This window comes from Artemia franciscana, chromosome 9 (assembly GCF_032884065.1).
Source record: "Artemia franciscana chromosome 9, ASM3288406v1, whole genome shotgun sequence".
In the NCBI taxonomy this organism is placed as follows: Eukaryota; Metazoa; Arthropoda; class Branchiopoda; order Anostraca; family Artemiidae; genus Artemia; species Artemia franciscana.
In genome coordinates, this window is record NC_088871.1 from 31,436,808 (window position 1) to 31,449,608 (window position 12,801).

The 12,801-nt window shown below is 35.6% G+C and overlaps 1 protein-coding gene across 6 annotated transcripts in view; it reads left to right on the top strand.

The window, feature by feature from the left end:
• The window catches only part of LOC136031270 (protein draper-like), a 237,994-nt gene that overhangs the window by 112,978 nt on the left and 112,215 nt on the right, over positions 1 to 12,801 (top strand). For all 6 annotated transcript variants that reach the window (XM_065710702.1, XM_065710704.1, XM_065710706.1 and 3 more), the window contains exon 7: positions 4,414 to 4,551. In XM_065710702.1, the coding sequence (XP_065566774.1) occupies positions 4,414 to 4,551 (138 nt within the window). The remainder of the gene's footprint in view (positions 1 to 4,413; positions 4,552 to 12,801) is intronic.

Consider the following 12,801-nt stretch of genomic DNA (forward strand, 5'->3'; position numbering starts at 1 on the left):
AGAAATGCACCTCACCTAGTGAGGCGCACTAGGCGCACCTCACTCAAGACCTAGTGCTATTTGCATTTGCAGATGATAGTACTCTTGGGTGTTCAGAAATTAATGATTCTTCTCTTATCAAAAAAGTGTATTCTGTTATAGAAAGAACCTTTGTTCGGTTCGATGCAAATCGCCTTGCCTTAAGTCTAGCTAAATCTAGTCTACTTATTTTTTCCACATCAGCTACTTCTTGCTCTTTGGTTCAAACTATTTCTACCACTCATGGTGACATACCAAGTCCCCCTGATAGACATGTTCGATTCCTGGGTATTTTATGGGCAAAAGTCTTTCTTTCAAACATCCCTGTGCTCTCGGGAAATTTAAGCTTTCCAGAAACCTAGGAATTTCTCGGAAGCTTCGTCATTGTTTTCCTGGTTCAATAATAAGAATCCTCTTTCACTCCCTCATTCAACCTTATATGTTACTATTCAGCAGCATGGCTATTGACATCCTCTTCTTTTACCTTTCTTGTTTTCAAAATATATAACAGAGCAATTAAATTAGTGTCTGAGGTGACAGACCAGCTGAGCATGAATTTATTGGATGGTCGATCCAGAGGCGCCATTTGGACCAAATCTTGGGGTGGGCATAAACTCCATCTTGGGCCCCCCGACTGACTTCGTGTCGCGTAATCATCTAGGAAATGGGCATTTGACAGAACTCGAGAATTTTATTATGTATCTTACCTACTTTCAAAGTTTACAATAATTAATAGCAAATAGCGTAATTACCCCAAGGGTCGTCAAGTAATTACGCTCTTTGGTAAATAGGTGTGCAGTAATTTCAAATCAATTGGACAGAATGGATTATGTTGGACATAATGGATTATTATGGCCGGCAAAGGGCCCTTTGTGGTGGAAGCTTGAGCCTCCTGGAAAATCTGGGGTGGGCATTTTCCTACCCCTGACCCCCCCCACAATAGCGCCTCTGGGTCGATCCACATCTTTCTCTCCTCTTGTTTCATTTTTAAGTATTTCAAGTATTTTCATGGACTCCTCCCTAACTCCTTCAACTATATTTTTTAAATTCTGAACTTCGAAATGAATCTTGTGTTTTTTTTTCTCTCTCAGAAAAGTTACATGGATATTTTCATTCATAAAAACAAAACCATAAGATCAGATTTCAAGCCAGTTTTATGTTGTGCCTCCTTATAGAATTCCCTACCAATTAAAATTTGGCTATTTCATTCTTATGGACAATTTAAAAAAGAGCCAACCAACCACCTCTTGTGCCTAGACAGTTAATTCTCTCCTCACTTGTTTCCCCACTTCCCCCTCTGTCTTTCCTTTCCAATGTGTTTAATTCATTTGTTTTGACTGGCATGGTTGTTTATGATGTTTAATATTTTTCGTTTTTCTTTTTTCTTCTTGTCCTTCTGTTTGATTTTAGTGCTATTATTTGATGTTATGTTTAGTCTTACTGGCCAAAGAGCCTATGTGGAGGTCTAAAGTTTTGTAATTTTTTCTGTGTTTTTTTTTTTTTTTTTATAAATTAATAAATTGATTGATTGATTAAAAACAAGATAACGCATAGAAAACACTAGCATATTACTGGTACGTAAAAACTATTTTATGCAAGCCTGAAGAAGAGGGAAAGACTGTAGGTGTTGACGTAAAAGGAAATGTAAGCTTGGCCAGCAGGGGATAATAGGACATTCATTCAGTTAGGCACAACTAGACCAAAAAGTAGAAATGTAATCAATCTAGAATCAAGAATTTTCTCTGTCATAGCCCAACGAAATTAATTATTCTGCTGGATTCGTTCTATTTAGGGCCTAGCCAAAGTCCAAGCATTTAACTCCCTAGTCAATTCTTTTTCTTAGGCGGCAACTCGGTCAAATACAAAGGTATTGGTTTTCGTCGTCGCTTCAACTAAACAAACATAAGAAGGTTAACTTAAGGGGTCTCTGACTCAAAATTACCATTAGGTACAGGTTATCCTTAGCAATTCTTCTTGTAATTATTTATACCGTATAATTTTTTATATGTATTTATTAACCGGCAGTTTGATGTCTGCACGTTACTTATTCTCTAGACTCTGTTTAAACAGTTTACAACTAAGTAATACTTGACTGAATCGCTCCTGAACAATCTGAGTGGTTAGTCCCTTGGTGTAATTAAATAAAAAAACAAGTTCTTTTTTAACTGAAAGTAAGGAGCGACATTAAAACTTAAAACGAACAGAAATTACTCCGTATATGAAAGAGGCTTTTCCTCCTTAACGTACTGCTCTTTACGCTAAAGTTTGACTCTTTCTCTTTACTCTACTTTTCAAAACAGTAAAAAACTTTAGCTTAAAGAGCTTGGCGTTGAGGAGGAAAAGCCCCTTTCATAAAAGGAGTAATTTCAGTTCGTTTTAAGTTTTAATGTCGCTCCTTACCTTCAGTCAACAAACCTTGTTTTTTTATTTAATTTCTGGACGTTTTTGAATTAATGCATGTTTTATCTTGGCTCTCTGCACATAAATAATTAAAATGAAATTTGCACATTAATTTTTTTTGGGCTAAATGGCTCTTTCATACTTTTAGTCGGAAGATTTTGAGAAGAAAAGGAGCGAGGGAGGAGGCCTAGTTGCCCTCCAATTGTTTGATTACTTAAAAAGGCAATTAGAACTTTTAATTTTGTATGAACGTTTTTCATTAGTAAAAAATATACGTAACTTACGAATTAACTTACGTAACGAAGTTCTATATTCGTATGTTTCTATTGCGTATACGGGGGGGTTCACCCCCTCGTCAATACCTTGCTTTTTACACTAAAGCTTAAATTTTGTCCCAATTCCTTAAAAATGACCCCTGAATCACAAAGGCCATAGAATAAATAGTTGAAATTACGAAAAATGCTTTAGCGTAAAGAGCGAGATATTACGAGGAGGTAAACCACTCATATGCGTAATAATTTCTGTTCGTTTTAAGTTTTAATGCTGCTCTTTATTTTCAGTTGAAAAAACTTCATATTTATTTTTTCATTGTTTTTTTTTTAATAATGCTAGGAAATCCCGCGTCCTCTTCATTGAAATTATCTTCCCCCATGATAAATTCATCCATGGAAAGATCCTCCCATGTAACCCCCCCAACTTTCCCCCCCCCCAAACCAAAAAATCTCCCTGAAAACGTCTCTACACTTCCCAATAACCATTACTATATGTAAACACAGGTCAAAGTTTGTAACTTGTAGACCCTCCCACGGGGGATGTGGGGGAGTAAGTCGTCCTCAAATACATAGTAATTAGGTTTTTTCACTATGGTGGATAAAATGGATATCTCAGAATTTTGTTCTGGTGACTTTGGGAAAAAATGAGCGTGTGAGAAGCCCGAAGTGTCCTCCAATTTTTTGTTCACTTAAAAAGTGCACTAGAACTTTTAATTTCTGTTAGAATGAGCCCTCTCGCAACATTCTAGGACCACTGAGTCGATACGATCACCCCTGAAAAAAACAAAAAAAAAACAAACACGCATCCGTGATGTCTTATGGCAAAAAATGCAAAATTCCAAATTTTTATAGATAGGAGCTTGACACTTCTATAATAGGGTTCTCTGATACGCTGAATCGGATGGTGTTATTTTCGTTAAGATTGTATGACTTTTAGGGGGTGTTTTCCCTAATTTTCTAAAATGAGGCAAATTTTCTCAGGCTCGTAACTTTTGATGAGTAAGACTAATCTTGATGAAACTTATATATTTAAAATCAGCATTAAAATGAGATTCTTTTGATGTAACTATTGGTATCAAAATTCTATTTTTTAGAGTTTAGGTCACTATTGAGCCGGGTCGCTCCTTACTACAGTTCGTTACAACGAACTGTTTGATTTTTGCATTCTCACACGCTCCGATTACAGCTGGATCTAGTCTTTTAAGGGGAGTTTTTGACTTCGGAACACAAATATGTAAAGTATGTGAAGGGTCCAGGAAGTATATATTATGGAAATAAGTTTGATTGTTGAATAGAAAATTTTTTGCTTTGTTTTTTGATACCCTACAACAACACTGTCAAGTATATAAATCTAGAATGCGAACCCGAAATATGTCTCATAATTGTTTTGGAATTCTAAAAAAATAATTGTCGGCTTTAAGATTTGACTAGATCAAAAATATTCACCAGATTTTTATTTTTATTGACATAAAAACTGCAGAAATCACTAATTCAGGAACGGCAGGCAAACTCCAAATTTTTAACATGGGAGGTATAGGAAGATTCCTTGAGAGTGTGTCCTGCCTTAATGTGTTTATGAAACTGCCATTTTATTTAGGGAGAATGTTTATTGCTTGTAAGGTCTTGTAAATCATTGCAAAATGGAGGCAAGGAAAAAAAAGAAAACGAAGGTTTATTTTCGGATGTGTGGACTGCTATTTTGACTTGGTTTCTTTCCTTCAAGGGCGATGTTTGCGCTAATCCTTGTCCAGATGGATTATGGGGAAAAGAGTGCTCAATGAGATGCGACTGCTACAATGGAGGTTCATGCCATCATATCACCGGAGAATGCATGTGCAAACCGGGATATAGGGGAGACAAGGTAGGTTGCTCTTCTTTTATGCCACCTTCAAATACACGGTTAAACCAATAAATATCTGTTATTTAGAAAATAAATCCTATAGAGTTCTGATTCTCCATCTTAAGACTGATAGATCGCCTAACAAATATTTATATAAAATCCAAAACTGAGGAGCATGTGCTTTATGAACAAAAGGAATCAAATGAAAGTAAAGATTGATGGTAAAACTTAAAGCAGAGAGAAGTGAGATAAATTTTACTTTTAAAAAGGGGAGTGCTGCCCAGCCACCCCCTCAGCCTCTTAAGCTCTCAAATTCTATTTATTTTTCTGGAAACGCATTAGAATCCAATAAATGTACCCAATTTGTTATTTTAGGTGTTTTATTCACCGATTCCTAATTAAAATATCTGATTTATGATATTTATTGTCAAAAGTTCATTAAACTGTTCATGGTAATAAATTGCAAGTAAAGAGCGGTCCGTAATAGTTGTAATGAAAGTCTTCAAGATCAGAAGCTCGGAAGATCGAAAAACAACATATACTTCAAGAGAATCTCAAATTCAGCTGAAAATTTTAATGCAGGTTCCAACTAACCAAAGTTCATTAAGATTCATGTTACTTGTGCAAGTTTTGTATGCTATTGTTCTGCTGTCCTAAGGTATTAATGCTTCAACGTATAATGAATAATTCTTCTGTCATTCGATAGTCGGGACTAGGTTTTTCCCACCGAATGAATGCCTTTTTTTGATGCGCTGATATAAAGAAAGCGTTTTTTTTGTATTATTGTTTTTACTTATTCTTTTCTTCCCGCAAAACATCTTTCCAGTTCATTCCGTGCTTTATTTTTATGCTAGCTCTCATGCTTTACTCTCACAACTAAGAGACATCAAGTCTTGTATTTCAGGAACAGACTCGATTAAATATACGGAATGAACACGTCGACTTAGTGATCACCAAAATTTTGGCTTCAACGGGATTTCGCACAACATATGTACGATGACTGAACCGTCTAAACTTTACTGTGAACTAAACGGAACTAAAATAGATGGCGGCATTTCAATACAAGCTACTGTACAACGGAACAATAGTACATATTTTTATATATGCAGTGGGTAGACATAGTCAAAAGGGGTACTCGGTTTGAACTCTCCCCTCCTAACAAAAATTAACCCCCAACCCTGAACAAAGATTCAGGGAAGTTCACTCTCGCTTGAAAACACAAAAGGAAATACCCGATTTTCAGACGAAAAGAAGTGTGTTAAGGGGTTCGATACGTTAAAAATGTTTGTGAGTCTGTGCGTCGGCTGATTGTCTCTAAGGCAAATAATCCATAAGAGAATCTTTCTCAGAACCATGGAAAACTTCAAAAGTAATTATGCTAAAATAATTTAGGGACCACCCTTTCCTGAACTTTAAAAAATAATTCTGCTCCATACAATCGAAAAAAAATTCACACTTTCTAATAGGGATTTGCGTTTCATTAAATTTGAATATCTAATTTTTTCTAAGCTATCTGGGGAAACAAGTGTCAGCTTTCAACTTTTTTCTTATCCTAGCTCTTCAAGCTATGGAAAAACCACCGGATCAATTATAAATAGTTTGGCTGCACAAACTGAAAAAAAAACTTATAATAGACGAGATGAGGTGGTCCTTTAAGGTATCAAATCCTATTAAGTCAGCGGATCTGAACTGGCTAGTAATGTAGAAAGTAGAAAGGAGAGTTTTTCCTGGAGGCATTTATTTTGCTCTTTATGGGAGCATTCACAAGACAAGGTGGGTCATCACAAATTCCTTGTGCTGCAGGTACCCTTTTCAATATAGGGATAAGCAAGTACTTTCGTCCCAACATTTCTTCGACTATCTAACACAAACAACTTGTGGGACTCGTCTTGTGTGTGTTTTTCGACGGTATCGGGAAGCTGTTTCATGTCTACTACTAATTACTTCTGAGGATTGTCGTCTTGTTCATTATGCGTGGTCGGACTTCTTTTTGTTCCGAAATCTTCTAGCTCAAACTCTTCTATTAAATTCGCAACTTCTGGTCTAGTACCTAAAAATCGTCCAAGATCCTGTTTGTCAAAGGTACTTCCATACTTCCATTTTCTAGACTTTCAGTACTTTATTCCGTTGCTCGTGTCTCTGGTCAACAGATGTGCTAGAAAAGTGTTCTTGTTTTGTGAACGGTGAATTCAGGGTGTTTTTCAAGCAAAAATATTGAGTTATTGCTTCGACGCTATCCATTCAAACCTGGCCCTGGAGAAAGAGAAAATAAGTTCCACATTGGAGCCATTTTTCGGAGGTGTCTTCTGCCACCAAAGACTTGATATAGTTCAATTGTAAAAAAGGTTGCGTTCAACACCGCAAAAGCTTAAGAGAAAATCTGTTATTTCAAACGAAGTGATGGTTTTTTGTGCTTTCAACTTTCAAGTAGCTCTTTTGGTTACGGTAAGACTCAAAAAGTGCTAAAGATTTCTTTTTTATTTGTACATGAAAAGTCAACTTGAAATATGAAGACGTGAAAACCGGTTTGATGGGTAATGAAGATTCTTATTCATTCATCCAATAGGTAACTCATGCTTTGAAAAGTATTATTTACAAAAAATGGCGTTTTTGACATACCCTCAACCTTCTCAAACGAAATTTTAGTTGATGGAATTAGTTTCTCTCGTGAATGTCTGACTTCTTATTTTCAAGAAAAACGAATGCATGTTACGCCTTCAAAACATTAAAAATTTTATATAATTTTCTGGCAGCCCAAGTTCAATCCGAAGCATCTTTTTTAACCTATGATTAATAAGGCGTTGTTAAAAGCCTTTTTTGAAGTTTAGTATAGTTGCAGAGTGTTGTGACGGCTTTCATGTGATCCAATTTTTTCACTCGTTTTAAGAATATTCAGCTCATTTGAGGCCTTATCTATAACGTTAATTACTGGCACATATATCAGCTAAGTCGTTTTCTGACCCGACGTTGTGTGACGTTTAGTCTGTGGATAAGTGAGGAACATTTCTTATCTGTTTTAATACTTTTTTGTGCTATTAAAATCATGGATGAATTTTAAAATGGTTTGCAACGTTAATAGACGTTTGACGTTTAAGTAATCAAATTTCCTTCAAGCGGTGAACGGTCCTTATGTTCTGCCCCACAACGAATATGCGTCACGAGAAAGGTACTTGCAGCCTTCTTGGATCTTGAATCTTCATGATACTCTTACAAATTTGACTTCTTGAAATGAAATTTGTAACTTTTTTGGAATTTGTTTCTCTACCAAGTCTTTAATAAATTTGTAACCTGTTTACTGATCGTATAATTAGTACGTTCGTATAATCGTATAATTCAATCCATTTGTCCTTGATAAAATGTAAACTAAACACCAAATCTGCATATCCTTTAATTAAGCCCTTTTTTACTATTGTCACTTGTTTTGACTCCATATTTCTGCATTATTGAGCTTAGAAGCACTGGGGAAATAAAAATAACGTCTATGGAACATTTAAGACCCCGGTAAGAGTATCGTAAAATGAAAATAAGACATTGTAATTTTAACGCTTCATTCGTTTCTTGGATATTAACTCGATCACAAGGATTTCCCACGATTGTGATAATATTGGAAAATCTTAAGTTCCTTCAACAAGCGCAGTGAATTGAATAATCTCTTAGAAAGGGTTTGTTATGGGCCATGGGAAAATACCAGCTGATATTGTATATACATACGACGGATATACTCGTGGAGTATATCAGTCACTACTTTTGGTCACTTTTTTTCATCACTGTCTTGTTGAGATCTTATCTTGTAAGATAATACACGTTTTAAAAGTAATAAATAAACGCACATCCAAAAAGCTGTTTTTGATTTATTAGCGCTAGAAAAAAGGGTAGTTACTCGAAGTTGGATTTAAATAATATTTTTTTATCTGGGTTTGGTTATTGCGTTTCTGGCTGTATCATTTTATCGAAATTTCCTAAATTATAAATTCTGGTTTTGTTTGGGAGATTCATTATGGAGAAATCAATGGACTGATGAAGGAAACTTGACTAGTTAAGCCATAAATCGAACTGTAATCCGAGCATTATATATACTGGTGACTTAATATTTTAATCGTCGATAATTGATTTTCCATATTATAGTCCATGCATTGACGCCGACTTAATTATGAGCAAAGTATCTCCATTTGTTGTATTTAAAAAGAAAATTCTCTCTTGCCACTTCGTATGGAAGAGATCGTCATAGAAACTTGAGAAGGAACTCTTTGAATTGAGAATTGGAATTTCTAGAGCTGTTTTTTTACGGCTGTTTGTTATTAGAGCCCCCTCCCCCCAACTGTGTCTCTGTTTGCCTCTGGACATCCTGGTACGCCCGTATGGCAATACATACAAATTGCCGGATAGTAATTTTTCTCAATAATCGAAAGGTCTGATAAATATATCTCTGGAGATGACGTTACGTATGTTCTTTTATTGGCAAGGGTTGTAAATTATGCAAAATTGTTTAATGCTCTCAGTTAGGTTTTACATTAGGGAAAAATACCAGTACATTTGATCTAGGCTGTCTGATTTGTTGAAACTTTCAGGATTTGTTCCTTTGGCCAATGGGACCTCATATTTTTGTTGTGATAGTTAAAGGTGTTTGAGTGGCGTTAAAGTAAGCTGAAATCCTTTCTAGGAACTTACATCCTGACTTGGAACTTAAATGCCGAAGACCCTGAACCAAAGAGACCGCTAGTATGCAAGTGAAAGTCTAGTTTGGGGTATAGGCCTCGAGAAAGAACCAAACACTATTAAATTTCAGTAAGCCTGAAATTTCTATCCTCAAGTCCCTATACCAAGAGATAACCTGAAAATTGATTCGCTTGAAAATAGAGCGCCAAAAAAGGTAAAAAAACAAACTTTTCCGAACGATACTAGCCTACCTAAAGTGGGCCAAAAACTCCTGTTCTTCTTATTCCTTGAAGTTGCCTTGAATTGTATGTACTTGCATCAAGGGAACACAATGGAAATTCACAAGAAACACCCTGGGTCTTGGCTATTTTACTTTTTGAATCTTCTGTCAATCCACCATCTTTGCTAATAATACGACCGAGGTAAGTAAAGCTATCCACTTTCTAGGTCTTCCCTTTACCGAATATTGCCTTTTCACCATCGTTTAGCCTATTCCTAGTCTAAGCAACTTAGTGAGGCTATCCACTTTCTCGATCTTCCCTTTACCGAACATTGCCTCTTCACCATCATTTAGCCTATTCCTAGTCTAAGCAACTTAGTCTTCTAAACATTAATTTTCAAACCTATTCTTGCAGTCTGAACGGAGAGTTCTACTTTCCCCCATGATCCCATACTTTCCAATAGTCTTTGCCATCTTCCTTAGGACAAAGTCCATCAAAGTGAATCATGTAAATGGGGACAGAATAACACCCTGATCAACTCATGATTTAACATTAATCCAGCTACTAACCTAATTTCCTATTGTAACCGCAGTAACATTGTTCGTGTACATAGCACTAATTACTATATTGTATTTATCTGGTATATCATACAAGGATAGGTATACCTATCCTTGCTATTAAGGAATAGCTTGGTCATAATCTATAGAACTGAAAACTAAAAAGGTCTGACGATTCAGGTAGTTCTCCCCTGGCAAAAGTGTTTTAATGATATGAATCCGAATATGACACTACTTTTCGACTAGTAGTTGAAATTTTTTGAGATATGGGAATATGATGCTACATAGGACATACTACTATATGTAAAAACTGAGTATGAAATCGAAAACACACGATAAATTTTATACCATTGTTTTTTTTGTAAAGACAATAATCGAAAGAAAAATATATAGGCATTTTAGAAACTAAACTGAATGCGACAACGCAAATAAAGCAAAACTATAACAACTAACAAAAACCTAGGGAGGAAATGTTTTTTTATATCGATGACATCATGTCAAATTACACATGGTTTTGAATGAATCCGGACGCTTAAAACAAAAAGCATGGAAAAATGTCTAAGGTAATTATGCACAAAAATGAAGCGCAAGTAAGATCTGCAACTGGGAAACATGCGAGAACAAGCGTCATAGCGAATCCTAAACCAAAGTAATGGACAAGGAAATATGTGGTTAAAAGAAAAGCGATAGGGATCATTACATCGAATCGTAAATTCATTCTATCTACCATCCATATCTCATTCAATTTTTCTTTACCATACATCTCTCGCCTCCATTCATTCAATTCGACACATTCACACAAAAAATGTATTAAACTTTCATCCTGAGATCCACACATAGGACAAGCAATAGATTCTACCTTCTCCCCTTTTCTCCCTTGAATATATGAAAGGTTCTGTTCCTTCCTCAACGCCTCGCTCGTTACACTAAAGTTTGACTCTTTGTCACAACTCTACTTTATAAAACAATAAAAACTTTAACGTAAAGAGTGTGGTGTTGAGGAGAGAACAATCCCTTTTCATTTACGGAATAATTTCTGTTTGTTTTAATTTTTAATGTTGCTCCTTACTTTCAATCAAAAAACTTGTTTTTTATTTAATTTTTGGACATTTTGCAATTAATGCAGGTTCGAATTTGGTTCACCGTACATGAAAAATAAAAACAAAACAAGTAAATTAATTTCGAAAGATTTATTTCTCATATGAAGGGTTTCCCCTCCTCATTACCTTACTCTTTACGCTAAAGCTGTTAGCAATTCTAAAAAGCTTCCTATTCTAATTAAAAAGCCCGTATGTTTCAGTAACTGCCCTTAAAAAATTGGGACAAACAGTCAAACTTTAGCGTAAAGAGCAAGATAAGGAGGGGACACCCTTCTTGCATGGACATGGCAACCCTTCCACTCACAGAAATCTCCTTCGGTGAAATTTCATCCAACATAAATTAAACCTTCCCCCCGTCAAATTCCCTCCAGAAAGTTCCATCTTCCCTGAGATTCAACCCGAAAATTTCTCCTTAGTATCCTTTCATTTGAATAAGACTTTAATCTCTAATCGGTTTCTCGATCACTCCAGAGGTACCCCGTTCCGTGGAAATTATTTCCCGGAAATCAAAACACGTGGAAAATAGCCCCTGCATAATTCCGCCAGTAGTATCCTATCAACAAATTCTACGGCGCCCATAGCCACTATTCCTTTCTTCCTTTATTGATTTAAGTTGAACAGCGACCCCCTCAAGACGCAGGTGTTATTGATTTTCTAAGAGATGCAGGTGCATATTACGGCATGGTTGTCTTCGAGTGCTTAAAACACCTAAGATTGTTCTTAAAAATATCTACGAGGGCCAGGCCTTCTTTACCCCAAGGATTTCCTTTAAAACACTTTCAGGGGCTTCTGGACCCCAGGATTTCTTCGAGTGTTACATAATAGAGTGTGTAGTGTTATGTAATAGGGTTTGTTAGAGTCCACTTGTCAAGCAGGGTAGTTCTTTTAAGACATTTTTTTTCAAGACGTTTCAAGACATTTCAAAACGTATCAAGACATTTCAAGACGTTTAAAAAAAAATTCTTCAAGACGTTTTTTAAGACATTTTTCTTCAAGAAGTTTCAAGACATTTCATGACGCTTTTTAAGATATTTTTTCTTCAAGATATTTTTCAAGACACTTGAAGACGTTTTTTAAGACATTTTTCGTCAAGGCATTTTTTAAAACGTTCCAAAACATTTCAAGACGTATTTTTTAGGACATTTTTCCTCAAGACGTTTTTCAAGACGTTCCAATACATTTCAAGTCGTTTTTAAGACATTTTTTTTTTCAAGTCGTTTTTTAAGAGATTTTTTCTTCAAGGTATTTTTCATCATGATTTCTTTAGTTCTTTTGTAAAAGGGGAATGTTTACTTTTGTCTGTTAAGTAATTGGAGCAAATCGGCTGAAAATGCCGCTTTGCTGGGAGCAGTCTTTTTTGGCTAAAATGAATGTCTATATTAAGGCTGGACGGACTCGCAAAGAATCTTCCTATACCTCCCATGTTAAACATTTGGAGTTTGCCTGACGTTCCTGAATTAGTGATTTTGGCGGTTTTTATGTCAATAGAAGTAAAAAAATCTGGTGAATATTTTGGCATAATCAAATCTTAAAGCCGACAATTATTTTTTTTATAATTCCAAAATAATTATAAAACCTGTTTCGGGTTTGCATTCTAGATTGCTATGCTTGACATTGTTGTTGTGGGTATCAAAAAATAGAGCAAAAAATTTTCTATTCATCAATAAGAAGCTTTTTTCTATAATATATACCTCCTGGCTGCAGTCCCTTACGAACGAGTTAGCTTACGTAACGAAC